The sequence below is a fragment of the Aspergillus glaucus genome (assembly GCF_001890805.1).
Source record: "Aspergillus glaucus CBS 516.65 unplaced genomic scaffold ASPGLscaffold_12, whole genome shotgun sequence".
Lineage (NCBI taxonomy): Eukaryota > Fungi > Ascomycota > Eurotiomycetes > Eurotiales > Aspergillaceae > Aspergillus > Aspergillus glaucus.
The window spans coordinates 502,998-529,928 of NW_019170464.1; the positions used below are offsets into that span (position 1 = coordinate 502,998).

General features: G+C 50.4%; 13 protein-coding genes across 13 annotated transcripts; 6 read left to right on the forward strand and 7 right to left on the reverse strand.

The window, feature by feature from the left end:
* The first annotated feature begins 271 nt into the window (after positions 1 to 271).
* Positions 272 to 1,123, forward strand: ASPGLDRAFT_48060 (uncharacterized protein). The gene is made up of 2 exons (XM_022546816.1): positions 272 to 679; positions 766 to 1,123. The coding sequence occupies exons 1-2, from the start codon at positions 483 to 485 to the stop codon at positions 899 to 901; spliced, it is 333 nt and encodes a 110-aa protein (XP_022400209.1). The 5' UTR covers positions 272 to 482; the 3' UTR covers positions 902 to 1,123.
* Positions 1,124 to 1,497: 374 nt separating this feature from the next.
* On the forward strand, positions 1,498 to 2,247 carry ASPGLDRAFT_48062 (uncharacterized protein). Its single transcript, XM_022546817.1, has one exon. The coding sequence runs from the start codon at positions 1,593 to 1,595 to the stop codon at positions 2,175 to 2,177; it is 585 nt and encodes a 194-aa protein (XP_022400210.1). The 5' UTR covers positions 1,498 to 1,592; the 3' UTR covers positions 2,178 to 2,247.
* Positions 2,248 to 2,306: 59 nt separating this feature from the next.
* Positions 2,307 to 5,343, reverse strand: ASPGLDRAFT_409207 (uncharacterized protein). Its single transcript, XM_022545296.1, has 7 exons — positions 5,260 to 5,343; positions 4,375 to 5,098; positions 3,800 to 4,317; positions 3,640 to 3,751; positions 3,221 to 3,585; positions 2,594 to 3,173; positions 2,307 to 2,545 (listed from the first exon to the last, which is right to left on the reverse strand). Exons 2-7 carry the CDS (start codon positions 4,934 to 4,936, stop codon positions 2,436 to 2,438), a joined length of 2,247 nt encoding a protein of 748 aa, XP_022400211.1. The 5' UTR covers positions 4,937 to 5,098; positions 5,260 to 5,343; the 3' UTR covers positions 2,307 to 2,435.
* Positions 5,344 to 5,745: 402 nt separating this feature from the next.
* ASPGLDRAFT_48065 (DNA-directed DNA polymerase IV) lies at positions 5,746 to 8,236 on the reverse strand. The gene is made up of 3 exons (XM_022546818.1): positions 7,721 to 8,236; positions 7,141 to 7,670; positions 5,746 to 7,092 (listed from the first exon to the last, which is right to left on the reverse strand). The coding sequence occupies exons 1-3, from the start codon at positions 8,157 to 8,159 to the stop codon at positions 5,929 to 5,931; spliced, it is 2,133 nt and encodes a 710-aa protein (XP_022400212.1). The 5' UTR covers positions 8,160 to 8,236; the 3' UTR covers positions 5,746 to 5,928.
* Positions 8,237 to 8,429: 193 nt separating this feature from the next.
* Positions 8,430 to 9,571, forward strand: ASPGLDRAFT_26418 (mitochondrial ATPase complex subunit ATP10; the record flags this gene model as incomplete). Its single annotated transcript, XM_022543558.1, has 2 exons — positions 8,430 to 8,827; positions 8,890 to 9,571. The coding sequence occupies 2 exons, from the start codon at positions 8,430 to 8,432 to the stop codon at positions 9,569 to 9,571; spliced, it is 1,080 nt and encodes a 359-aa protein (XP_022400213.1).
* A 156-nt stretch (positions 9,572 to 9,727) lies between these two features.
* ASPGLDRAFT_67140 (putative vesicle transport v-SNARE protein Gos1) lies at positions 9,728 to 10,533 on the reverse strand (the record flags this gene model as incomplete). Its single annotated transcript, XM_022549094.1, has 3 exons — positions 9,728 to 10,231; positions 10,298 to 10,411; positions 10,468 to 10,533. The coding sequence occupies 3 exons, from the start codon at positions 10,531 to 10,533 to the stop codon at positions 9,728 to 9,730; spliced, it is 684 nt and encodes a 227-aa protein (XP_022400214.1).
* A 315-nt stretch (positions 10,534 to 10,848) lies between these two features.
* ASPGLDRAFT_151119 (60S ribosomal protein uL29) lies at positions 10,849 to 11,707 on the forward strand. Its single transcript, XM_022542221.1, has 3 exons — positions 10,849 to 10,884; positions 10,995 to 11,134; positions 11,311 to 11,707. The coding sequence occupies exons 1-3, from the start codon at positions 10,882 to 10,884 to the stop codon at positions 11,540 to 11,542; spliced, it is 375 nt and encodes a 124-aa protein (XP_022400215.1). The 5' UTR covers positions 10,849 to 10,881; the 3' UTR covers positions 11,543 to 11,707.
* Positions 11,708 to 11,918: 211 nt separating this feature from the next.
* ASPGLDRAFT_36264 (mediator of RNA polymerase II transcription subunit 16) lies at positions 11,919 to 15,203 on the reverse strand (the record flags this gene model as incomplete). The annotated part of the gene is made up of 9 exons (XM_022544673.1): positions 11,919 to 12,763; positions 12,814 to 12,945; positions 12,993 to 13,259; positions 13,308 to 13,418; positions 13,466 to 13,805; positions 13,859 to 14,325; positions 14,374 to 14,617; positions 14,664 to 15,009; positions 15,064 to 15,203. 9 exons carry the CDS (start codon positions 15,201 to 15,203, stop codon positions 11,919 to 11,921), a joined length of 2,892 nt encoding a protein of 963 aa, XP_022400216.1.
* A 1,205-nt stretch (positions 15,204 to 16,408) lies between these two features.
* ASPGLDRAFT_67143 (putative SIR2 family histone deacetylase (Hst4)) lies at positions 16,409 to 18,118 on the forward strand (the record flags this gene model as incomplete). Its single annotated transcript, XM_022549096.1, has 2 exons — positions 16,409 to 16,724; positions 16,788 to 18,118. 2 exons carry the CDS (start codon positions 16,409 to 16,411, stop codon positions 18,116 to 18,118), a joined length of 1,647 nt encoding a protein of 548 aa, XP_022400217.1.
* A 977-nt stretch (positions 18,119 to 19,095) lies between these two features.
* On the reverse strand, positions 19,096 to 19,855 carry cbfA (putative CBF/NF-Y family transcription factor). The gene is made up of 2 exons (XM_022546819.1): positions 19,525 to 19,855; positions 19,096 to 19,414 (listed from the first exon to the last, which is right to left on the reverse strand). The coding sequence occupies exons 1-2, from the start codon at positions 19,711 to 19,713 to the stop codon at positions 19,208 to 19,210; spliced, it is 396 nt and encodes a 131-aa protein (XP_022400218.1). The 5' UTR covers positions 19,714 to 19,855; the 3' UTR covers positions 19,096 to 19,207.
* Positions 19,856 to 19,977: 122 nt separating this feature from the next.
* On the reverse strand, positions 19,978 to 21,909 carry ASPGLDRAFT_151128 (putative GTP binding protein). The gene is made up of 3 exons (XM_022542222.1): positions 21,834 to 21,909; positions 21,686 to 21,780; positions 19,978 to 21,628 (listed from the first exon to the last, which is right to left on the reverse strand). The coding sequence occupies exons 1-3, from the start codon at positions 21,847 to 21,849 to the stop codon at positions 20,087 to 20,089; spliced, it is 1,653 nt and encodes a 550-aa protein (XP_022400219.1). The 5' UTR covers positions 21,850 to 21,909; the 3' UTR covers positions 19,978 to 20,086.
* A 505-nt stretch (positions 21,910 to 22,414) lies between these two features.
* Positions 22,415 to 23,623, reverse strand: ASPGLDRAFT_67146 (uncharacterized protein; the record flags this gene model as incomplete). Its single annotated transcript, XM_022549097.1, has 2 exons — positions 22,415 to 23,295; positions 23,377 to 23,623. 2 exons carry the CDS (start codon positions 23,621 to 23,623, stop codon positions 22,415 to 22,417), a joined length of 1,128 nt encoding a protein of 375 aa, XP_022400220.1.
* Positions 23,624 to 24,986: 1,363 nt separating this feature from the next.
* ASPGLDRAFT_74931 (glycoside hydrolase family 72 protein) lies at positions 24,987 to 26,756 on the forward strand (the record flags this gene model as incomplete). The annotated part of the gene is made up of 3 exons (XM_022549761.1): positions 24,987 to 25,068; positions 25,282 to 26,265; positions 26,341 to 26,756. 3 exons carry the CDS (start codon positions 24,987 to 24,989, stop codon positions 26,754 to 26,756), a joined length of 1,482 nt encoding a protein of 493 aa, XP_022400221.1.
* Positions 26,757 to 26,931: the final 175 nt, after the last annotated feature.

Sequence of the window (26,931 nt, forward strand, 5' to 3'; positions counted from 1 at the left end):
TTTTTTTTTTTTTTTTTTTTTTTTTTTGGAATATTTTTGGAATATTTTTGGTTTGGTTTGGTTGTTGATACCCTTTTGATGTCTTTGGACGTTGATATACATATATAAGACGTAATGTCTACTGATATAAATCGATATATACGATGTCGAATTCTTTACAGTACTTGTAGTGATAATACCCAAACCGGTAAGCCGATCACCCCACCACAGGTGGATTAGACGCGACACGCGAACACACGCGCCCCTCATCATCTTCAGCATCGCATCGCATCTGTGCACTGTCGCTCTTCCTTTGTCTAGATAAGCGGGCGCATACCGACTCCATGCGCCTGACTAATTGATCCTATCGACTGGACGAACATTGAATTTGCACAGCGCCAACTCCACCTACCTCTCAAACCGCAACGCAACGCAACGCAAACAGCACAACCCCTCCACCATCCTCCAACAAACCAAATCTTTCGCAACAAAAAACCAACAAAATGACCTCCCGCCGCCTCCTCATTTTCCAAGAAGCCCGCAACCCCCAAAACCCCTCCGAACTCATCTACCTCCCCGTCAACAAACTGGGTCTCCCGATCTGCGGCCCCGGTCCTGAACTCCCTTCGATCCTCGAACTGCCGCTGCGGATTCTGCGCGCATTTACGGAGATTTTCAATCAGCCTAAATTTAAGGGGTGGTGCGTTTTTGCCCCTGTGTGCAGATTGCGTTGCGTTGGTTTATATGCGGGGGGTATAGCGGGGTGCTAATAAATGAACGATGTAGGGCGATCATATCTGCAGGACCATACCACGATGTCTCGGAAGAAGGGAAATACTACGCTGTTGTGCTGGAGCAGGTACGGGATGCGTTGAATAGTAGTGGTGGACCGAGGGATTCGGTGGCTTCGTTGGCGGGTTGATGTGGTTTACTTTGACTCTTTGCGCTGGGCATTGTTTACGTCTACTTCTTCTTTGTTGTATTCTGCAGTTGATACACTTGTATACATATGATGACGATGATGATTTGCTTTTGTTTGATTAATGGGTATGCATGGTTAATGGTAATGATCTAATGGGATGCGTTTGTTTTGTTCCTTTGTTCGGTTTGATAGACTTGATATTCACAGCCCTACTTCTAATTTCCCACAAACACCCCTCTGATCTTCTCTCTCCTCCCCCTCCTACATCCCCAAACTATCCAGGTCAACAGTACTCTACACAGCCAAAATGACCGTAAGCCACCCTCTACTCCAACCAAGCCACCCCCATCCCAGTTTGACCAACTAACCCAACCAGGAACAACCCCAAACCCTCCTCCTAATCTTCCGCAAAGAATCCCCCGACCTCTTCCACCTCCTCAACGAAACCGGCCTCCCAATCTCCGCAACCTCCCCGCTACTCACCTCCCAAACGCAAGGCAAGACGCTTGTTGTTGCGCCGCTGCTCCTCGTCGCGGTTACGGAGGCGATGCGTGCGAATCAGGATGTTTTTGGGGGGTTGTAAGTCGCCCTGCCTCTGGACACAGATTGCGTTGCGCCCAGCTTTTATGTTATACTGTATAGTGGTTTGCTTAAGGAAGCTAACAAGAGGCTTGTGGATAGTGAATACCTAATGAGCTGGACAGCAAGCGACTTCCGCCATTTCTACGTGATTCTCGAGAAACGGCCTCCTCCCAAGGCTACATCCGATGATAATAACAACGACTCCTCTTCCTCGCCGTGGGGTGATAAACCCGATGACCAGAAGTCGAACTCGGGTGGTTGGGGTGATAACAACAACAACAACAACAACAACAACAACAACAACGATACCAACAATAACAATGACAGCAGTAATGACCAGAATGGAAACTCGGGTTCGGCTTGGGGAGACAATAACACTTCGAATGATAACAATAATAACAGCGGCAATGATGCCTGGGGTGCTCCTCCCGGTAGCCCTGTGAAGGATAACAGCAGCAACAACGCTGGATCTGAATTCAAGAACCACGAGTGGCCTGCTGGCATGGTAAACGCGAATAACCCGAACGGCAACGGCAACAGAAACGGACGTGGACGCGCTGCTAGCGGGACTTCTGATTGGGATGTGCGGGATTGGGCGAGGAGTCCGAGTGAGGTGGGAGGAACTAGTGCTGGTGCTTGGGGAGGTTCAGGTGGTACGCCTGGTAGTTCTAAGGGGAAGAGTGGTGGTTGGTAGTGTAATCGTACTCTGAATACTGTGCGCTTGTATGATGTGTCTAAAGCAGATGAATGGCAAATTAATATAGCTTGGATATTATTATAGCAGCAGCGTAAACAAACAACCATCAAGAACGAGAAGACAAGACCTCTCTGATCATTCCCTAAAGAACCATATAAAGAAGAAAAGAAAGTACTATTCCGCTGATCAGCATAAAACATAGATCATATGGATCATTCGGTTTTCCTTAGCTATTAGCTATACACAGTAACGACATCACGCATAAATATTTGCCGGCGGCAGCAATTTCGCCCCATACCGCAAATCAAATGACCGCGAGTCATTCGGATCGAACATGGCAGCTTGTCGTTGTTCAAGGTAGATGGCTAAAGGGTCAGTCAACATGCGCTGCGATAAATGAAGAGGCGACTTACGAGAAACTTGAACCATCTCGAACCATCTCACAGCATTTTCGTCACTGCCATCCACAGCCTTTAAGAATCCCGTGTCCGGTCGTGGAGTAGCCTTTGGCGGTAGACTGCGCATCTTCAGCAACATATGCAGAATGTCCGAGAAGCGGTCACCCTGGTTGGAGTAGTACGGAGGCCGCTTGTCCAGTGGCCAGCGTTGCGTAAAGGTGTCATCGTCCCAGGAACGGAAGAGCCAGCACGCCCGCTCCACGCAGTTCAGAAGGATAAGGGCCACCAGGAACGTTTCAAACCAGCCACTTTGTTGGCGCTGAAGGAGTCTGCGTTCGAGGTCGTTCATCACGGACTTGCTGAGTTGTGAGGCGCGCTTTTCTGTTGCTGCCCGTAGCTGGCTGCATAGGAGGGAATATGATTCTGGGTTGGTGATTTCGTCAATCGGCATACGTCCGTCGTCGGAGGGTTGTGCAAGAGAGTGCATCGAGGTTGGCGGCAGAGTGGGATTGCAGTATGTCTTCCAACGGAGCTCGGAGTCGACCAGGATGTGTGTTGCAACCCAGAGCTCAAGCACGCGTTCCAGGAGAGTGTCCTATGAAGTCAGTTTCTGCTTTTTCTCGCCGAAATATCTCGACATACCTTCTTTACTTGGCTCAACTCCGAGGCCAGCAGCAGAGTAGGCTTCATAAAGTCGGATGCTTCGCGCTCGTAGAAGAACGGAGCAGTCTTTTTAATGTACATTTCAAGCTTGCCCGGCAGATCGTCTGCATCACTGTCAAGTAGATGCAACTCGTGTAAAGGCCCCTGGAATTGGTCTTCTCCAAGGCCTTGAAGCTGCGGGTCCAATGCCGACACGGACGGCTTATGCCCTTGGAGACCGCTAAATGTGACAAAGATCATGCTCTCTTCGAAATGCGTCACTTCGATGCGACCAGCATAGTGTTCGAACTTGACTTGGTTTCGGATACTGCTCACGTCATGGTAGGCAAGCGTTGCATGCAGGTCTACAACAGTTAGCGAACGTCTCGAAGGCACAGAGAGTGGGAAAGGGAACGTACTTGCGTTGTACAGTTCAAATTCTTCAGCAATACGCGTCCTGATACATGGATGCTTCCAAAGACGCGCACTTTCAACGCTGGCGCAGGTTGTACACGGGCTGTCACCGGAGCACTAAACAAGTCAATATCGACCCGAATACTCACATCGGAATAAACATACCGGCTTCTTAAGCATACGACAACGAATGCATGCACCCCGTTTCCTAACTTCCTGAACCTCCCTACGACGAGCCGCAGAAAACCGCCCGCGCACCTTAGGTTTTGACGGCTTGGTCGAGTTACCGAATTCGTTGACGAATCCCTTGGCCTGGGAGTTCGGGTTCATAGCAATCGGACGAGGGAAAGTGGCGGCCCGTTGCGTCGCAGCGGTCAACGAGGGATCGTGTTCTTGGAGACTTTCGAAGAGGAGCTGTTCGTGGGTAGAGAGCTGTTGGTTCCAAGGCGCCAGCCTGGATAGACCCTCTCCAAGACCTGTACCATCGTGGTCCAACGACAAGCCTTGTGGGACCATCTCACTAGCCGACGCGGCGATCATCGACAGTTGCGACTGGCGAGCGTTCGCCCCAGGATCAGGTGTCAATGATGCCTCCAACTGAGGAGATGCAGACGACGGTTGATCTTGCGAGGTATTCGGAAGAGCGGGGATGCCGGACGCGCTGGGTTGAGGGGAGTCTGGGACTGTTGTTTGTTAGCCAAGTCCACAATGCAGACGCGACAATCAACTAGCCAACTTACTTTGTGGTTTAATGTCCTCTTCAAGATTATCCGGTTGGATCGGATTACCCTGGAAGCCCTCTGCCTCAAGCGCCGGATCGACGACAACAGTCTTACCCCCGACAGTGGACTGGGTGTACGCGGGCGCCCCATTATTGCTGTTGCCATTGTTCCCACCATTGTTGCCATTATTACCCCCCTGACCCCGTTTACCAGTATCGGACGCGCCCACCTGTCTCGACGCCTCGGCCAGCACGTTCAAACCATCAAAGTTCTGGCGAGTGGTAAAAGGCAGATCATCGACACCTTTGCCTTTCGCCGCCCTTGCAAGGTTCTGATCTTTGTTTAGATCGCCGTCGGCCAGGTCGGGAAGTTCATGGAGTCGTAACAGGACGCGTTGACGGTCACGGAGGGGAATGGCCTGACATTTCTTGACCAGATGGTTGGTTAAACTATCGATGCGACCTTTGGGGAATTTCTCGCCGCAGGCCTTGCAGGTGTGTTGGTAGCGGTTACTGGCGTCCTCGAGCTTCTGGCCGCGAATGAAAAACTCGAGGATGAGCTGGTTTGGTTTGCGACCCATTGCGGGTGTTTTAATCGAGGTCTCTATGGTTGCGATGGGAGAGGGTTGTGGCTCGTGTTGTTGTATTATTATTGTTTTGTGCGAAGTCGAGGAACTAACACGTAATGCGCAAAGCGAAACCACGAGAAAACAGAGAGTCGAGTAGCAGAATTCAAAACAATCCTACCAACAAATCTAGGGTTAGTATAGTTCTTGTAGGGATCGTGGCAGAATCAATAATACTGCCGCAAGAATCACGACCGGAATTGATAGAGAGGGGTGTGGGTGGTCGAAACTCGATGGCAAAAAAAGGGTGTGGCAGCCACACGGCGAGGAAAACGCACCACTTGCGCAATTCTTTGCTGGGTATCAATTTCCCTATCAATCAACGTCCAGAACAAAAAAAGACCACTCCAAAGCACAACAGTAGCTGAGCTTTGGGTCACCGCGAAAGATCAGACGAACGCCCGTTACGTCGAAGGATGGCAAAAACACGCCGACAGTGGGCGGTCTGGGAACAAGGCAAAGGCGGCTTGCTGAGATGGCTTCACCGCACAAAAGGCGGTGATGAGATCGGTCAGTCGAGATTAACCAGAGATGGTTAAAGAAATGTACGAAGAGCAGATGGTTGATGGATGAGAGAAGGATGAAGGGCGATGAAGGACGAGACGAGAGATGAAGAAGGAAGGAGAGATTCCAGTGACGAGCTCGACTGTACTACAGCTCTTACTACTCAGCTATCGCTACAATAGGCAAGAGACCGCTCTTCCATTGCAATCCACTCTACAAAATAACAATATAATTTCATCATTTTATTATTTTTCATTTTTGTCCTCTTTAAAACTTTTCTTTTCAACAGTAGTAGTGTGCATTGCGGGCTTCCTCTCGTCTGTATGGATACACATCTACAGATCCATATGCACTCCCGTCACCGAACAATTATCATGCATTAGCGATTCTAGATCTAGCAATAGCAGGCTCACATCACGCCCCACGTCTCCAGAATCAGGATTTCAGCAAATACGATGCCCCGGAGGCCGCCAAGGCACGCCCAACAGCTCAAAGATGCGTCGTTCATCCCGTCCCTCGACCAAACGTCCCTCCGTCAACTTCTTCCGCTGCTCTCCACGCAAAACATCCGCATAGAGACCTCGTTGGTTAAAACGCATGCCTTTTTTACTAGCCAAGAGACGCATACTGCGGTTGAAGATGTCGTTGCCCGTGAAGTAGATCAGCGCCGCTCCGATCTGGGATCCAGGCACGAAGAGCAGATCGATCCGTCGCCAAATCGGGCTGCCGGGTAGTGCGGACGCTCCGTGCCATTTAGATCCATCCCCGCGGGACGTGCTAGCTAAGCTGAATTGAAGGAATCCCTGCTGGAATAGGTCCGGGACTACGACTTCCATCATCAGTGTGCGGATCTGCTCGATCGTTGCGTCGGGTTTAGTGATTAGCATGTCGATGTCTCCCGAGTTGGCGGCCCCTCGTCGGTATGATCCACTGATTATAGCTTGCATGTTGGGATCGGCCTTGTGTATAGCTTTTTGGACGACGGCACCATGTGTTTCAACTTCCTTCCGTGGAATAAGTTGCGCGAAATCATCATAGTGGTCGACTCCGATTCGTTGCGATTTGGTCAGTGACGCTTTCGTTTTCAAGTCGTCAAGCGTCTTATACCCTTGAGCGACCCATCGAGATGCCTGAGAGGCGCCAGCACCATACACTCCCAGGAACTTCTGGAGAATCAAGTCCTCCGGTGAACAGTTGGCATTCTCTAAGCGACGTAACCGGTTCGTGAAAACAATCTCCTCGATCTTGTCTGCCAGACGTGGTCCGATTCCTGTAATCGCCCTAGCTTGCGTTCGTGTTACGATCCTCTTGGGTTGTCTACGAAGAGCACTAATGGCCTTGCGATAGGCAACCACTCGCCAGTGATCTGCAGTCCTCTCGTAGTAATCGAGCATTTGCTGCAAGACCTCGATCGTTCGGCTGTTAGGGCTCTTGGAATCCGAATTCACTTCGTGTTTCTGCATGCACGCAAATCGTTGCTGCCATGATTCTACCACTGGGTCGGGCTTTTGCACAGATTTCCTTCTTTTCTCTTCTGTTTCAGAGTTGGAGCCCTCTGGATCTGTTGCACCTGTATCTTCCTCTCCAGGTTCTAACTCGTCCAAAGGCTGCAATAGTCAGCTAAAGCATCATGGAACAATAATCAATTAACTCACCAGGTCCTTCGTGGCTTTGGTTTCCTCGATGATATCATCTAGGGCATCGCGTTCACGAGCGGGACCTTCTTCATGCGCGCGGACAGGCTCCGGCTCGAGTTGCTGTCCCTGAACTGGTTGATTATCTTGGCCACTCGACATCTGCTCTGACTCTGTCGGAGTATGTTGCAGTGGCCTCTTTGGCGGTTTCAGCGGTAGAGAACTAGCTGACGACTCCTCGACCTCGACATACCGCTCTTTAGCCACAGATGGCGTCGGAAACCCACTAACGCGAAACCGTGATTGCGCAGGGTTCAGCACGCACCGAAACTTGATACACTCAGCAGGATAACCTTCATCCACCAGGGCGATGGTACCCGGAAAAATGTTCAGCTTCATATGACGAAGGAGATCCTCATACTTCAATCCCTTATCGACAATCACATGCGTCACATTATCTCCCCACGATCGAGCCCAGAAGGCACCGTATTCCTGCGCACGCTGAATCCGCAAACGTCGTACGGGCGAGACATCGCTGTTGGGGAAGAAGACTAGACACAGGTTAGTTCCTTAGCACCCATGAAACTAGGAGACGACTAACAGAATACAAGACCCTTGAAGATCTGCTGCTGTTCTGGCACAGTCCTGGCAGCATAGGTTCGTCTTCTCTTGCAAGGAGGGCCTTCCTGTTTTCTCTCAGACAGAGTCCTTGTTGTCTTTGCGGTCTTCAACGGCGGTGATCTCTTCGCCGTAGACACCATCTCGTCTGTCCTGGCCGCCGTTTCGCTCCGTGATGAAGACTCAGGCACTGTATTCGTATAGGAGAGTCCCAAACCCGCCGAAGACGACGAAGACGTAGGCACGAACGAAGGCGTAGAATCCGTATCCTCCGCACTTCTCCTCGAAAAACTTATAAGACGAGCAAAGTCATCACCATCACCAACCTCGTTATCGTTGTCGTTATCCGTCAAATCATCCAACTCCTCGAGCCCTTTGAAAAAGGTCTCTTTATTAGTATTCTTAGTCGTCGCTTCCCCCATTTGTAGGGTTGTCTGGAGCTCGACAGCAAGATTTGGCCAGCCATGGATAATTCTGTGCGGCCTGCTGCCTAGAAAATGAATATCAGTAATGCAAGATGTGGTCGAGTTGTGAACGTCTTAATGTACCACAGTAAGGGCAGGGGGGGGAAACCATGGAACGGCGCGAAGTCACGGGACCTCGCTGATAGGGAAGGTGATAACGTCGGAGTTGAAAACATCGCGGAAGGACCAACGGGGAAGTCAAGCAAGCTATTAATCACTCTGGTCAACATGTGGAAGCGCTCATTATCCGTCTCGCCTTTGACAGGGTATTCCCTTTTGCAAGGGGGCCGCTGTCTCAGCTGTCAATTCCGCAATCCTGCTGCCGTTGCTCTTCTCCGTTCGAGGCCGTCGCTACGCTACTACTCGACTCCGAATCTGAATAAAGACGAGCCGACATCTACCCCCTCAAAACCGTCAGATCGAGTCCAATTCAACCAGAACCCCTCCCCATCGCAACCAAACAAACCCAATGAACAGCAATACACACCCCGCGCCCTGGACCGCCCAATCGGTTCGGTGATCCCACCCCAAGAAGGCCAAAACACCGGCCTTGACGAACGAACCCTCCGACAAAGACGAGATGACTTCGTCAGCTACGATAGACACATTGAGCGGCGGAAGGAATTGTACGTCCCCATCCCGTCTCCCCCAGCTACTAAATGACAGGTCTAATGGCAGTGACATACAGGACAAAACAAGTCGCAAAGCCCTACTTCCGCGAATGGACCAACATGCGCTACCACGAAGGCAAAACCTTCCTTTCGAACATCCGTCTCTTTAAACGTGATAAAGCCCTCTACTTTCCCAACATGTTCGGCACCACACTCGCCTCTCCGAAGCAGCCGCAGAACACAACCTCGCTCTTCCGTGGCCGGATCTCCGTTGTTAATGTGTTTTCGAGCGTCTGGGCTGAGACGCAGGTTGCTACTTTTACTAGTGAGAAGCATAACCCGGAGCTTTATGAGATATTGAATGGTGTGAAGGGGGGTGTGGGGGTTGCGCAGAAGGTTGATATTAATCTGGAGGAGAATATGTTTAAGGCGTGGTTGGTGAGGATGTTTATGTGGCAGATGAGGGGGAAGTTTGCGAAGGAGCAGCATGATAGGTATTTCCTGGTGAGGAAGGGGATTACCGATGGGATTAAGGAGAGCATCGGCATGATGAACAGCAAGGTTGGGTATGTTTATCTGCTGGATGAGAACTGTCGCATTCGGTGGGCTGGAAGTGGTCCTGCGCAGGGACCGGAGATTGATGCTTTGAACAATGGTATCAAGAGGTTACTCGAGGAGAAGAGGATAAGCAAGGAATCCGAGATGCCGGCAGAGACTTGGAGGGACGCAGATAAGGCCAAACCCAGGGTCATTGTATAATTATTTTGGTATGTACAATAGCATAGACGTGTATAACGGGGAACCACGCCCATCCAAAGCATTATTAAATATGTGTTCGAGTCCGTTCAAACGCCTGACCCATATAAACAGCCCATGCCAATCAACAGAATGCACAACGAAAAAGACAGGGGAAAATCATCTAAAAATCAACAACATCAAAAAACAAAACCCAACAAACGCCCCCAAAATAATCGCATCCCTCCTCCTCTTCGACCCAATCTTCCCAATCAAATGATTCACCCCAGGAACCTTACTCGCAGCCCCCACAATCCTCCGATTGACACTCGCCAACGTCTCCCTCTGCAACCCAAAATTTTCATTAATTGCATACGCCTGACTCAACACCCCATCCATCACGCTATGGCTCTGATCGATCCGCCCCCGCTCCTCGAGCATATAGTCCGCCTCTGCGGCGGCGGGGTTGGAGGCGCGGTAGGCGTCGATGTCGGAGCGGACGTTGGAGAGGAGATTTGCGCGGTCGCGGGACTCGGCGATGGCGGAGGTTAGGCGGTTTAGTTCGCGGCGGTGGTCGGTTAGGATTTCGCGATGGCGGGTGAGGTTGTTTTGTTTGAGGGCGGAGGAGGTGAGGGTTGCTTCGGAGTCGAGGAGGCGGGATAGTTGGGCGATTAGTGTCTCTCTCTATCGTGTTATCTATTAGCCTCTGTCCGTTGTCTCTCCATGTTCTGTATATTATGCAGAGCGTACTTTCTGGAGAAGGTCTTTGAGCTGCGACTCTAGGCGGAGTTCTTCTTCTGCGGGGGTTGGTGGGGGTTTGGTCATGGAGGCATATTGGGCGTATGTATGGAAGAGGTTTTCTGTCTGTATCATCATCATTAGCATCTCTGTATCCCCCATCGATGGCAGTCTGTACACACCTGCGTCTCAAGCGAGCGGGCCTGCTGCCGGAGCTGAGCCCACCCGGTTCCAGTCGAAGAAGCCATACGGTCAGATGATCAGATTAGGACGAGAGTAATCTCAAAGCACAAGAAAGATAAGATGTGAAGAAGGACAGTTAGACCAGCTACTGACAACAAGCCAACAACGACATTGCCTATCTCGGCCCGCAACAGCCATAACACCTCCGGATAACGTAAAAGCGGAGACACAGACACTGTGGCTAATGCATCAGCCACACCGCATCACGTGCCCGCTTAAGGCGGCCACACGAAGCGGAAAAGCAGAAAAAAAAGCCCTAGTCCCACAACGAAAGGCAATCCCCCCAATTTGACCCGGTCCATCTTCAATTCTCTCGTCGACAACCCGTACGACTCGATTTGAAGCCGCCCACCATGGTATGTTTGCGCGTTATTGTTCCTGCTGTTCTATTCGCAATGAACCATTTTTTGAGGAATTTACGATGAATTTTTAACGATCGAAAACTGACGAGTTTGCGTGATGGTAGTCGACAAAGGTCAAGACTGGTCAGCTCTGGGGAAAGAGCAAGGATGATCTCACCAACCAGTTGGAGGAGTTGAAGACCGAGCTCAACCAGCTCCGTGTCCAGAAGATCTCTGGCGGTGCCTCCTCGAAGACCCAGAGAATGTGCGTGTTATCCCGATCCTAGATTTTTTTTTTTTTTTATACCCCGAACACGAACCCGGTCGCATGTGCGGAATATACAAGAGGAGGAAGAACAGGCAAACAGCAAAATCGACACTATATTCAAATCGCATAACCACACAAAAATTACGACAAGAAAATACTAATGATGATTACAGCCACGACGTTCGCAAGTCGATCGCCCGCGTTCTCACCGTCATCAACCTCAACCAGCGCACCCAGCTCCGCTTGTTCTACAAGAACAAGGCGTTCCTCCCTCTCGACCTCAGACCCAAGTACACCCGTGCCCTGCGCCGCAGACTCACCAAGAACGAGGCCACCAAGAAGACGCAGAAGCAGGTCAAGAAGGAGATCCACTTCCCCCAGCGGAAGTACGCCATTAAGGTATGACCAGTCCTAGAATTCGATGGATATCGCTTGGATAATACATGTGAAGAGGCGTGGCTGATGGTTTTCGTGCAGGCTTAAATAAAAGATGGGAGCGGATCTTGGAGTTACGGGAACAAGTCGTTAGTAGAATGACGAGTTGACTTAGACCTTGCGTGGGTCGGTTTCAACAAAGTTTCTTTTTTCAGCATACAAAAAAGGACCGTTTTGATTCTGTATCGTAGGGATGCAAATCGATCTTGAATGAAGCTTTCTGAATGAGTAATGAATAGCCTCCGACTATTTTTTTCCTACGCGAAAAGACAACCCAACATTAAACCATAATCGACTAAACCAATATCTATCTATCTAAATAAATCCATGCGCCTAAACTTATTCGTCAAGACCCCTGCATCAACCCCGGCGTCCTCAATTCAGTCTGCAACCCCGGCGCCGGCGGCGAAGTAGACGACCCCAACGAACCATCAATCTGACCACCCGACCGCGCCTCTAACGCCCACATCCCCCCACAAATACACGAGCGCAACAAGCCCAGTCTCGCAATCATCTGGAACGCAGGCAAAGACCGCGGCGGGTGCGTATCGCTCGAGATCTCACAGCATCGAATGCAGCGACGGATGCGCTGTCCGGCGCCGGCCTTATTGTCGTCGTTGGTAGCCGTAGCCGTAGTCGTAGCCGTAGCCGTAGTGGCGTTAGTCCCAGACGCATGGTCCGGAACAACAACCCGCAACGGAATCTTCTTGAGAATATCAACATCCCTTGTCCGCCGATACACCTCCGTCCGCTTATCATCCCCAACCCCCAACCACGTATAATCCCCCAAGTAAACCGCCAACCGATCAACCTCGCCCCTAACCGCAGGAACCACAGATCTAAATATCGCCCAAACCGCATTCACAAGCACCGGCGGAATCCTCGCATTCACAAGTAACTCCTTCTCCGGCCCTGGCCGCTCTGTATCTCCGAACCCAGCGCCGTGGTACGCATGGCGCACAGCGGAGTCAACGCCTGCCAGGAACTTCTCGTAGACGTCGATGCGCACGGGGGAAGTGTCGAGGAGGTGGCAGGTTTCGGAGTAGTAGATGCGGGAGTCGCCGACGAGGTTTGTGGCGGAGGGGTTGTAGCCTGAGTGCACGCCACGCAGGCCGCGGCAGATGAAGCGGAGGAAGGTGCGGGACATGCTGGAGAGGAGGATTATGAGGGGGAGGGAGGTTGTTGTTTTTACTAGCAAATTGTCAGAATGATAGAAGTGGAAGTTAGAGGGTGGTGCTTACGCTTCTGGGTAAAGGCTTCTTGGTCGGAGAGGACGCTTTCGAATTCGTCTGCTAGGTCGAAAACTTCATTTAGGATGTATTGGGAGAAATCGAGGACCCATCTGGTGTTACCCAGGACCATCCGCAGTACGTCTGCAAATGTTAGCATACTGCATACATGCTCAATGACACTAACTTACCCGAATCATGAGGGTCTGTCTGAGTACCCTTGATATATTGGAAGAAATAAGCAAACAGAACAGCCCCATGGCGAAGATGCAAAATCGCCCACGGGACAGCAGATGTAAAAATCCGTGGCTTGTATCTGTCCCTGAAGCCCAGCGCAGCTTGTAGGCTTAGACAGCGGGGGATGTATGGGTGGTTCATGAGTTTGTCTTGATCCACGGTGAAGTTGCAGTTGATGGGTAGTGCGCGGTAGATTTCGTTGAGGAACGCAGTTTGGGCCTCTGTGTGTTGTTAAAGGGGGAAGTCCTGAGGAGGAGGATAGAACTGACCAGATGAGAGTTGACGCATGACAAGCATCAATATATCATCCGTGTTGATATCGCTTCCACAACCCCGACAAAACGCCAGCGTAAGCGCTGCAATGGCCGCAGAGAACTTGCCTGAAGATTGTTAGTCCAGATCAGTTAATCCAGGAACATCAACCTACTCTCGTCGAAAAGGCCATTTTCCGCCCCGTAAGAATGCTCCATAAGCCGTAGTTGCGTTTGACCCTCGCTGTCTAACATGACAGAACCACAAGCACTGGGAGAGAAACTGATCTGAAGGCCTGAAACCTCCGGAGGAGAATGGAATCCCGCTTGGGTTAAACATGTTACTGTCGAGTTATCATCCGTTCCGTTGAATACAGCCATGGTCTTCGGATCGCAGAAGGTTATTGAACTGTCGTCGTAGGTGATGGCTAGCACGGTGCCATGCTCTGCTTGGTCAACCGAGATCACATATTTATCGACATGGGTGTCTTCGAGCCGGCGCAGTTCCATTTTTGGCTACCATCGTGAGTAGCTGATTCCGTAAAGCGAGTTATGTACTAGAGACGCACCTTAATTTGAGCATTATGGTTCTTCTTCGACACCACCTCGTCAAACTTGGGGTGAAGGTTCTGTGAAGCTGCTTCTAACTGCCATCGGACGATTATACTAGCAGAGCCATTTTGCCCTGTATGGTCAGGCGTAGCGGGGAGAGGGTTCGAATAGACAGCAAGAATCCAAGGATTTGCCGTGGAGCCTGCCGGGTTATCGACGGCACCAGGAATGATTTCCAAGTGAGTCAGGGCATAAATGGAGTTGGTTGATGATGGTGCTTCTTCATTTTCGCCTGTGCTGCGATATGCGTTCCAGAAGCCACTAGGTGTCTCGACGTTACCGTGTGCAAAACGAAAACTCGGCACGGGAAAGAGATTCGACTGTTTAGGTAGATTTGGGTCCCATTGAGGAGGATTCCAGGAGACGTGAACGCGATAGACACAAATCTTTTGGCATACTGAATGAGTAACGACAATGATACCGGCTTCGCGTTGTTAGTCAGATTCCGTATCAAGGGGCGAGGATCGGCTACCTTGGGTTGCTACCAGAGAAGCATGAGTCAGGAGCCTGTCAGAATAGCTGGTGTTCTTTAACTCTGCAGATATCTCCGCCCATCGACTATCCGGGTTCTGGTACAGCAGCTTGATCAGGCCGGATCTGGTCACGCACACCAAGGCTGCTTTATTTGCCGGATGAAAAGGACCAATTGGGCGACGTCGAAAGGGAGAATAGGCCCAACGACCATTTACTTTGGCCGCTTGGAGGAATGCGTGGACCTAAAATGTTCAATACATGATCATCGAAATGAGGGAAGTAACATACCGAACGCTGAGTGCTCAACCACATCATCCCAACGACCTGATTGATCTCATCATCAGGGTCGAAAGCTGCCTGGCGCTGACCAGCAATGCTATTGAGAGCAATAGAGATAGAATAGATCGATACGCGGCCCGACGAGTCCACGACGGCCAATTCTGAGCCGCTCTCGTTCCAGCAGATATGGACCAGTGGATGGCTGCCATGGGCCTCAGTGACCGGAAACAAAGGCGTATCCTCACTAAGACACCATCTGCCATCAGAGGGTTGACAATGAAGATAGCGGACATTGACCGTTAAGCCGTCTCGGGAGATGTACGCGATGCACCCGAGCCGTGACCAAGAAATTTTTCTATGCAATGTCAGTTATCGTACACAGATCTATACATATACGACAATCACATACTGGCAACATCCTAATAAGCGCATTTCATCTAGCCGTTGAGCTAGGCCTTTAGGAGCCGTCGGGGACAAACCCAGCTCGAGAGAGCCGGACTCACCAAACAAATCGTCCACGTTGATGCCGTCGTCCATCATCAAGGGCATACTGGGGGGGGGGGGAGACAGAATAAAGACGAGATTAATGCACCATTATTTTCTGGGCAACTGCGATATGGAACTGACGAACAACCAACGTATACAATTAAAACCGGGGCGTAACAGCAAAGAAGGGGTATCTCAAGTCAAATAAGCCTAGCGAAAAGAAGCAATCGAAGTAAAAAGAGAAATATCCAGATATCACATAACCATCTCTATCCAGAACAGTATCTCTGCTCGTTTTGATCGCCTTGACTCGCATAAGAGCGGCTGACTCAGCGGTCAGGTGAGATCATGTGCGGTCGGTAGTCGTGCCAACGGGGATGGCCAATAGTAATTAAGATTGTTACCCCACCGAGTTAGCTCCCGTCAGGTCCGAAATCTTGATTGGTTGTATACACATCCGCAAGATGAGGTAAGCATCAATGCAAAATCAAAACACGATCAAAACAATTCAACGTTGATCGATGGGTTACAATATAAGGATAAGAATATCAGATAGTTAGATTATGATCATTGCTACTGCCCTAAAATACAGGCAGGCATAGACTGTAACTAACTATAAATACATGTACAAGTGCTGTTCAATTGAGCTAGCATCCATACCGCATAGAGTACTCCGTAGAGTGGCAGTAGCATCACTACTCAGTAACCCGCAAGAATGATGTCCATTTAAGAACATCAGCAAGAGAACTCCCTTTCAATTAACCTGTCAATCGCATTCCTAGCGTCGTCTTTGCTATATTTGCTGTTCGTGCGGTCAAAACAAACACATTTTCTTTTTTCTTTTTTTTTCTTTTTTCTACTCCTCCATAGCGTAGTACTCCATACTACTACTGTGGGCGGACCCAAGCGAGCAGATCCAAGTCTCCTCTTGTCATCTGTTGGAGCGCGATTAAATTCTCTTGGAGGCTGCCCTTCTCTTTTTCAACCTCCTCTTCAGCCCTGTCCTGGCCGATATTGGCAGTTTAGTATTCATTCACTGCGAGGCATTTTCTTTTTCTATGTTCTTGGATATTCTTTTTTTGCCTTTATACCCCTCTCCTTCCCCATGATTGAATTTTTGAAGCGGTTTCCCTGATTGTGGTGCTTTTCTCTGACCTAACCTCACCCCTACTCCCACTACGACAACGACAACGACCACTACCACTACCACTACCACTACCACCCTACCTCTACCACTACGACAACGACGTGTATTCCACTATATCGCCATGGATGATGATTTCTCAGACGCCTCAGAGCTAAGCTCTCCTCCATCATCTCCCATCGCTCCTCCTGGCTTCTTCCCTTCGCCGCCGCCATCACAGGAGGACAAACGCCAAGAAGGGCCGCCCGCCAGCAAGCGACGCCGAGTCGCGACCCCCAAAGTGCCCAAGGAGCGCGTTTCTCGCGAGCTCGACCTCACGCCAGATTCGCTTCTTTCGCAGCAAGAACAGCAATCGCAAGTTGATCTACTTGTCAAGACTCTTCGGAAACACCGCAAAGTTGTCGTCATTGCTGGTGCGGGCATCTCAACATCTGCGGGTAGTACGTGTCTTACCTCACCTTTACAACCATTCTCCACGAAACTAACATCTGACGACTTACCAGTTCCGGATTTTCGTTCCACTGATGGCTTGTTCAAATCGCTACAGAAGAAACATAATCTCAAGGCGTCTGGGAAACTCCTTTTCGACGCCTCCGTCTACCAGGATGATACTCTGACCGCGTCGTTTCAGGACATGGTGCGGTCGCTGTCGGAAGAAGCTGAGAAAACCAGCCCCACGGCCTTTCACCACATGCTGGCCTCTCTTGGGCAGGAAAACCGTCTTACACGGTTGTATACGCAGAATATTGATGGCATTGAGACGGCTATGCCCCCACTGGCGACCCAGGTCCCCCTCAATGTCAAGGCCCCATGGCCGCGCACAATCCAGCTTCACGGCAGTCTGGATAAGATGGTCTGTCAGAAATGTCGTCACCTGGGAACCTTTGATCGCGACATGTTCGCCCGCCCCGACGCCCCTGAATGTCCCGAGTGCTCGCGCACCAACCAATTCCGTCTCGAAACCGGCCAGCGCAGTCATGGTGTGGGCAAGATGCGACCCCGCATTGTCCTCTACAACGAACACAATCCCGACGAGGAAGCCATCACATCAGTCATGAACGCGGATATTCGCTCGCGTCCGGACGCGTTAATCGTCGTTGGCACCAGCATGAAGATTCCCGGAGTGCGTCGCCTGGTGAAGAGCCTCTGTCATGTGATTAAAGGTCGCAAAAACGGAGTCACCATGTGGATCAACAACGAGCCGCCAACGGGCAAGGAATTTGAAGACTCGTTTGACCTGATGGTCAAAGGGGACTGCGAAGAAGTCGCCAGGTTAGCCAACCTGAGACGCTGGGACGACCATACGGCAGAATTCGTCGAAGAGTCCGAGATGGAGCAAGCCAAGGGCAAGTTGTCTGTTGTCATTGAGACGCCCAAGAAGAAGCAGAAGACCATCACGGCCTTCCCCACGCCGTCATCCAGCCACGACGAGGATGTGGAGCTGCCGCATAAAGCATCTGCCAAGGGGGGTCGTCCCACCCCAGCCAGTCGCGGACGCAACCTCAAGGATGTCCTTGGTGCCGCTAAGACGAATCCTCCGAAGAAACAGCCCGCAGCCAAGAAGCCTGCTGCTAAGCCCAAGGCTCCCAAGAAGGGAACCAAGGCACAGCCCACGAACAGCAAGATTACCAAATTCAGCGCAGTCACCAAGGGCACAGCAGCAGGTACTGACAAGCTCTCCAAAGAGGAAGCATCCAAGGCTATGCTTCCACTTCCAGCCGGAGCAGCCCGCACAAACGGCCTTATGTCTCAGCAGGCTGGTGATAAGTTGGATACGATCCATTCGCCTTCGATTCCGAAAGGATTCGACAATTTGTTGAACCGGCCCGTGTGACTATTTGCAGGAGTCCCCATCGTTCTGTCTTCTTCTCTATTATTCTGGTGGCAATGGATTTAAGATACCAGTGTTACATGCTCCATGGCGTTTTGGTCATTTTCATTTTCATTTTCATTTCTTTTCTTTTCTTTTTTTTTTTTTTTTTTTTTTTTTGGACGTCCTACTTGGTTATCAGGACTGCACTTTGTATATGAACGATTCATTTTGTCTCAATTCTCCTGGTTATTCGTTTGCTGGAGATGATGATGTTTGCATAGTCGCTGCGGTCTGGTATGGCGTTTCTGGATATTATGGCGTTGGTTGCTTCATTCTTCTCGGATTTCATTTAATACTTATGTATTCCTATATTTTTCTGACGGGGGTCATGTTTGATGCAGCGGCTGAGTATAATTTTATAGTTGGATGTATAATGTACATTGATTGCATACCGATACTCTGTATTATCTGTATTATCTGTATTATCCAATATAATTACCATGAATGTACTAGGGTATCTAATCCATTCTCATATCCCCACGCAACTGCGAGTCCGGCCCTTCATCATCCGAGTCACTATCAGCACCAGCATCCGGGTCCATGGTGCGCTGCGCGCGGGAGTCCCGATCCAGATCCTCGACCAGGTTGATATCGTCTTCTTGTGCCTCCTCCGCTTCCTCCTCTTCCTCTTCATCGTCCTCGTCCTCTTCTGCCTCCTCTTCCTCGATATCCTCCTCCTCCTCTTCAGGTTCAGGCTCATCTTCATCACCCTCACCCTCACCCTCACCCTCACCTTCAACATCACCCATCGCCTGTCCGGGTTCACCCTCACCAACCCTCTTCACCCTCTTCGCACCACGAACACCACTCTCCTCCTCATTCACTTTCTCCTCGCCCTTCTGTTCTGCAGCACCACCACCAGGCTCGGCCTTCTTCCTCTTCCCCGCCTTAACCTCCGTATAAACATCCACCTCCTTCTCCAATCTCTCCCTGAACCCCCCAAACTCCAACTCCTCAATCGCACTGAATACATCCGTCGGCGCGACGGTCCGTTTCAGGGTTGCTTCGTTTGCACTATCGCCTCGCCATTAGTACACATACAAACATATTTTATATTTCCCCAGTTCCGGGTTTCGAAAAGTTTCCTGGTGACATGGGAGAGAGGGAAGGGAGGAGGGCGCACTGAGAAGATAAATACGAGACAAACACCGTCGCGGCCTTTTGCATGGCTAGGAGGGCGTCTTTTTGGATTGTGGTGTTTGGGGGCAGGACGGATTTTGCGAGGCGCGCGGTTAGGCTGCGGGGGAGGAGGTAGTCCTTTTATTATTATTATTATTATCTGTTAGCAGATTGCTCTTTTTGTCCCTTCCATTGGAGTTCTTTTGTTCTGGACATAGTGTGCAGTGTTTCGGGGAGGGAGGGGATACCTCAACATTAACACCATTCTCAGCCCGAGATTTTAATTGCTGCTCTGTTACTTGCTGGTGTTGCGGTTGGGATTGCGGTTGCGATTGTGAGGGCTTTGCTTGAGGCGAGGACGAGGGCTGCGAGGAGGGCATTAAGTTGTTGTCTTCTTGTGAGGCAGAGGCAGGTGTGCTGGTGGATTTTCGGGCCATCGTAGCGGTCTGTCTTTATATGGTGGTCTCGAGTGTAGATGGGTTTTTCGAGGGCGTGGTGTGATTCCAAAATAGTCGGGTGTTGAAAATTTTCAATCTGGTTTATATAGGTATTATAGGTGCAGATATAGACGTGTATGTGGAAGATAAAGAGGTGAAGAGATCTCCGCGAGTGACGCGATTTGCCCGCGGGAGCGCGTTCTGAGTGGTTGAACGTACCATACATTTTTCATATTGAGAAAGGATTATTACTTGTACAGAGTAGACAACTAACAATTTTATATTTGCATGACTATCATTGACTACCTTTTTATACCAGAAACGCCTTGGTATCCATAAATAAAATATGATAGGAAAATAAAAGAAAACACATCTACTCGGCCATCTCCTCATCACCCTCGCCATTCCCCCATAATCCCTCGATCTTGAATTCCTTAGCCCACTCCGTGACAACCTGCTTCGTGTCCACACCCTCGCCGGCAGCGGGGGCTGTTGTAGTTCCGTCAGCCGTTGTGGTCGCAACAGGCAAGACCGGGGCGTTGGCCCAGCCCTGGATACGGCCATCGCGCCAGTCGTTGATGACGGTCATTGCTGCGCTTTCGACGTTGGGAACACCACCTTTGCCCAGACGGCCGCGCTTGCGGGCGACGTGGATCAGGAAGTCGGTGGTTTGGTCCTGGCCAGGGAGGATTGCGGGAATCTGGTAAACCTCGACCAGCTTGTTCATGAGCTGCTCAGACTTGGATAGGCGGCGGAGCAGGAGGTTGACGGCGGGGATGGGGTCCTCGATCTGCTTGGGCGGAATGGCGTTGAGAAGCACGAGGCGGGCGTGATCGTCTACCTTCTTCTTGTTGGACTTCTTGTCGGAGTTGTTGGTGTTGGGGAAGACGATACCGGGGGAGTCGATGAGCTTGAGCTTGCCGTCGAGCTTGACTTCGCGCAGGTTGGTGGTCACGCCGGCTTCAGCGCCTGTTGGGCAGGCGTTGCTGGAGCCCTTGTTCAGACGGGACATGAGGGCGTTGATCACGGAGGACTTGCCGACGTTGGGGTAGCCGATGATACCGACCGATACCGACCGCTTCATTTGCTTGTTGTGTGCGTACGACTTGAGCGCGTGAAAGAGCGTCTCCGAGGTTCCCTTGACGGACAATTGCTTGTGGTCGAAGCTGTGTGCGTTGGCGGTGCCGTTGGAGGCCTTGAGCGGCAGGGTAGGGAAGTACCGGCGCAGGTGCACCAGCCAGCCCTTCAGCACCGCTGGGGGGATGAGGTCGATCTTGTTGAGGATGAGAATCAATCGCTTCGAGCCTCCTTGGGCGGCCATGATTTCGCGCTCGACTTCCTTCGACCGGGTGCCTTCGGGGTCACGGGCGTCCAGCACGTAGAGGACGACATCCGCTGCGTCAACGACCTGCTTGAACACCTTGTCGAATGCGCGTCTCGAGCTTTCCTTGGACGAACTCGAATCCACGGGTGTCACTGACGAAGCGCCAAGCGAGATTCCACCACTCTCGTCATCCTCATCCATACCATCCTCGTCGTCATCATCCTCGTCCATCTCCTCATCATCCTCATCCTCATCGTCGTGCTGATCCTCGTACTCCGCCGCTCTAGCCCGCGCGGAAGCAAGCAGCGCAGCCATAGGGTTCGACGAGTCACCAACATCCGCATCCATATCATCCTCCTCGTCGTCCATAAGCTCCTCATCATCGATCATGGTCTCGCCCTCGGCTCCGGTTTGCGCCTTCTGCTGCTGTTTCTCTGCACGACGACGCTCACGGGCCTCATCGCGAATCCGGTTCTGTTCTTCCTCCTTCAAACGCTTCTTTTCCTCAATTTCATGGAGCATTTGGTCTTTGAGCGGGAAGAGGTTGGGGATGCCGGGGTCCTTCTTGACTTTCGAGCGCCATTCGGGGTTCTATCGGGATATGTAAGAATTCGAATCGACGCATGTGTGTATAAAACGTCGACATACCTTCTTCGCAAGCTTTCTTTCCTTGCGACCCTTAGATGCAGAAGCCTTTGCGATCTTGTGGCGTAACCGGGTGGGCGTCCGCTTAGAAGTTTTTCCTGCGGCAGTTAGCGATTGCAGCGAGAAATTAAAAGGTGTGAGTAAAACATACCTATATTAAAACCCATCTTGCCAATGTAATAAACAAAAGAATAAGATAAGAGGTTGATACCAAATGAGGAAAACACCTGAAGATGTCGAGAAATTTTGCAAAAATCCGGACGACGCTAAGATAACCGGGAAAACATTCGCCGATCTCCGATATCTCCCTGCCTGCCCTAAACATGCATCCGATTTTATCACTCTCGGCCTTCACGCCTGGGAATGAAAAGTTCAATAAGACTTCACATGCGAGAAGTGTGGCATGATTTCTGATTAGCCACAAAGCACAATTAGAACTTAAAGCCATTTCATCCATCAGCTTGTTGAAGTCGAGCAATCCATTAGACTCCGGTGAGAGCATCAACAATGACATTCACGATTGACGACTTTATACTACCGTCCTAGTCAATGGGCTTCTCGAGAAACGAGGTATGCCAGCGCGACAACCAAACTAGTGGAAGGGCGCTATACATACTGCATTTGGAGAGAGGAAGTACGATGTGCATCTTGATTTCACTACCGAGGGTATAGCTTGTTGTGGTTTGGAATATAGAATATATTCACTTATAAAGTGTCTTAGTCCTTCTTTTATTACCATGGAAGTTCCATTTTGACCTTTTCTCTGCCTGGCCAGAAATGCTTCCTTTTGCGCTCGATTTCCTCCAAATCATCCTCACTCAAAATACTTTCCCATCGGACATACAGATCTGGTTCCCCCCTGGGGCTCTGGGGCATCCGAGGACCATCTGACTCTTGATACAGAAGTCCGAGCCCTTCCATCCGCTTATAATCCCAAATTGCAAAACCAAAACGACGATAGACACGAAACTCCACATACCGGGCGGGTGATGTGTACCATCCAGAAAGATCACCAAGCACAAAGCGATATCCTGGAGCACCGATGTCAAACTCCATATCATTATCAAGATCGGGTATAGCAGGATGGGGGAAGTCGTATTGACAACGCCATTGCTCACTGCGCGCGAGGGATCTGGCAGCTCGGTATTTTTCCATCGGGGAGGATAGAGCAGGAAAGAGACAGCTACAATCAGCCATGGTCTTAATTTGCTCCCGGGTTTTATTTGGCAGAGAGTGCTTCCAGATTTCATCAAAATGTAAGTCTTGCAACTGATGAAACTCATTGGGGGCCCAGTCCCAGCGAGAATTTGGCTCACTAACGGCACTGTGTAGCTCCCATATCAGGAAAAGTTGCCAAAGAGCACGAATGGCTCGTTGCTCCTCAATTGTGGACGGCGGCCCAACATCAATCTGCTGGCATTGTTCTCGAGGTGGCTTTGGGACAGGGAAGTATTCTGAGGTCCACAATGATGGCGTACGATGTGGATTGCGAATATATCTCCTTGGGTTCTGCATACGTAACAACTCCAGAGACATGCAGCGATTGATCATCTCATGCATACCGGCATGGGCTAGATATCGGATGGTTGCTGCCGCGGCCAGGATATCGCATACTATGGGCGTAGGCAGCTCGCGAGGTAAACGATCGTAATCGTTGTCGTTTTTGATGTATTATTCAATGAAAGCATTGAGACCTGACATGGACCGGATATTCCATCGTAGAAACGCAAATTTTCGAATCAAGACCTGGGTTTGTTGTGGCACGCTGATACTCATTATTGCCTCGATAATTCGTGTTGCGGTGCCATGTTCATGGAGTAAAGAGAAAATGGTGGGCGATTGAGAACAGAGTCTATGAAGAGATGCAAGGTCCTCCAAGCCCACAAGTATCATCCCCAGGACCGGCCCTGGTAGAACTGCAAAAGGGTCTCGCCTGGTCATGACTCTTTCTTGACAAGGCTTGTCGAGGAGAGATGACAGCGGAATTGGAACCCCATATGAATGGAATGTTATTACTTTATCTAACTAGTAGGAATAGTCAGGAAGTGAGAATCGGCAATTGCCGCTCGGCAAATCTGAGGCGACGTGCCTGAAAGCTACGTTGATAAAAAAAAAAAAAAAAAAAAAAATAGGACTCTAATTTAGAGATCTTCCCCTTCCATATAGCTGAAGTATTTCCTTGCAACAGATGTCAAGTTTACAGCAAGACTGAATATATAGTCTAACAAATCAAGTAGTAAAGAACTATACCAGCCCCTTCCGGACATCCCACAGGAGGACCCTTGATAAGTACGGATCCTTTTCCAAGGAACTTTCACTAGGACGCCTCAAAGCGGGGCTTAGAATTGCATTTTGCTTAGTCTACAGGTACATTAGATCCTAGCAGCACATGACCTCCACGGAACTAGGCCGAGCAGAGGCAGTTTTAGTCACTCCATTATCAGGTCACATCAGCGAATTAAACGAACACATTGAGCGTAAATTATTGCATTGCGACTGATTGTCCTCAGAAGAACAGTTCATGCTCGGAAGGTCTACATAAACAGCTGATCAGCAAAGTGATCAACCTGCAAATCGCCGTTGGATACCCTGATCTCTGATCTCGGAGTCTACCGGATCTATCGAGATCCCCCCCCCCCAGATATTTGACTCCACGAGCCCATTACAATGCTTGACCACACTGGGAGACATAGCCGAGCTAGCACCTTCGTCCTTTGTTGCTCGACTTGTACGTGAGGATGAAGCTCTTGCGGAGGCGCCATGTATGCCCATTTTGTGTAGCTTCAAATTTGCTGTAGTAAGAAAAATGTGCCTTATGTTTGAGTACCCAAGTCCTCAGCTCTATCATATCAATTACTAGGCAGTCTTGCTCAACATCATACCAAGCTTACTAGTACAATGTAAGCATTTTTGTGCCGCAACACCGTATGCTTTCCCATACGATCAGGAAGCGAACTATCGATCAAACAGTCGATATGCCTCAAATTCCAATCTCGGAGTCAACCGGCTATAGATCCTGTATCCGCTATCCGCAGCATCAAGCGCTAATCCACTCAACACTCACTGGGTACTTGGGGCTGGGCCACTGACCGTCGGCTACAGAGCAATTGACTAGGGTCGGGAAATACGGCTTAACGGGATACTTGCCTCCGAAATACCAGGCAGCCTCACTTATCTCTCTGCTTCTTTTAGGCTCCTATTTCTTTCTTCTGCTTGGTCCATTTCAAGAGACTGATTCGCTTGAGCTTGCTTCTGGTCCTCGCGACACATTCGTTCTCTACAGGACCGTAGTCATTGCATCAAAATGCGCGTCTCTACCTTGGCTGGAATATCTCTGTTGTCAGGGTATGCTGTCGCCAGTGTCCCAACCATTGAAACCAAAGCAAGTACTCTCTACCTTGCTTGAGAGACCCATCTACTAACTGTGTCATCCTCCAGAGCTCCAAGTTCTTCTACTCCAACAATGGCACTGAATTGTGAGTCTTGCCAAGTTCTCCAAAAAGACAATTACTGACTGTGGTCAATTGCATCCATGGAATAGCCTACCAAGGTAATATTCTCTGCTCGCTCTCCGCGCCATAAATACTGACCAACACTAGAGGACTACAACGGCGGAGGAGCCGGGGGCACAGGCCAAACAAGTGACACCAGCTACACAGACCCTCTCTCCAATGTCTCCAATTGCGAGCGCGACATCCCCTATCTAACAGAGCTGCGGACAAATGTCATCCGGACGTACACCGTCGATCTATCAGCGAACCACGATGCATGTATGCGGAAGCTAGCCGATGCAGGCATCTATGTCATAACCGATCTGTCGTCCCCCGCTGTTTCGATCGAAGCCAACTCGCCGGACTGGACGGTCGCGCAGTACGAGCGGTATACTGCTATAGTCGACGCGTTCCAGAAGTATGATAATGTCATTGGTTTCTTCGTTGGCAATGAGGTTGCCAATCAGGTGAACCAGACCAATACTGCTGTGTTTGTAAGGGCTGCGGCGAGGGATATGAAATCGTATATCAAGCAGAAAGGGTACAGAGAGTTTTTGGGTATTGGGTATGCAACCACTGACCAGGAAGATATTCACATGCCGCTGTCCGATTATCTGAACTGCGGGGACCAGTCAACCGCACTTGATTTTTTCGGCTTCAACATCTACGAGTGGTGCGGCGACCAGACGTACCAAACATCTGGCTATGAGGACCGCACCGACGAGTACCACAACTACTCCATCCCAGTCTTCTTCTCCGAGTACGGCTGCAACACCGTGAAGCCCCGCAAATTCAGCGACGTCCCCGTGCTATTCGACCCTCAGATGAATGACGTTTGGAGCGGCGGCATCGTCTACATGTACTTCGAAACCGATAACGACTACGGCCTCGTCTCCGTTGACAGCAACTCTGTCACCCCCGAGGTTGACTTCAGCTACTACTCCAAGGAGATCCAGAGTGCCACTCCCATTGGAGTCAACAGCGTCAGCTACACCCCAACCAGCACCCCGCGCGCATGTCCCACCGTTGACGACACCTGGCTCGCACAGGCAAGCCCCTTGCCCCCTACCCCCAACTCAAAGCTTTGCTCCTGTATGGTATCCAGTCTATCCTGCGTTGTCAACGACAGAATAGACGCTGAGTAGTACGGCGAACTCTTCGGGGAAGTCTGCGGATACGGCGTGCACATCTGTGACGGCATTTCTCACAACGCAACCACGGGAGAGTATGGCGCCTACAGCATCTGCGCCAGCAAGGACCAGCTATCTCAGGCGTTCAAGCGCTACTACGAGGGCCAGAAGAAGAGAAAGTCGGCGTGCGATTTCAACGGAGCAGCGAGATTTCAATCGCCTAAAGGCCAGTCGGGTGACTGTAAGTCGCTTATCAGTCAGGCTGGTGGATTGGTTGGGACTGGCACGGTCACTTCTAGCCCTACTGGAGGTGGTACTGCTGCCGCGTCCTCCACGTCTGAGGGTGCTGCTGCTGGCGGAATTAGGGCTGTTGCGGTCCGTGGGAATAGATGGTTTGGTGTGGTGTCTCTCGTTGTGGCTGTTGTGGTTGGCTCCTTAATGGTGGTGTTTTAGTAGTCGAAGTTCCTTTGGAATAAGTCTAAACTCGCTCGGCAGCGGAGATAAGGCGCAATGCATTTGTCTATAATAGGCCTTGGTCAATAGTTTTCTTACTCGGAGTTCTTCCTCTTCACCTCCGAGATATCGTTGTTATCATTGTAGATACCTGTAGACTGTAGCTGACAGTAAA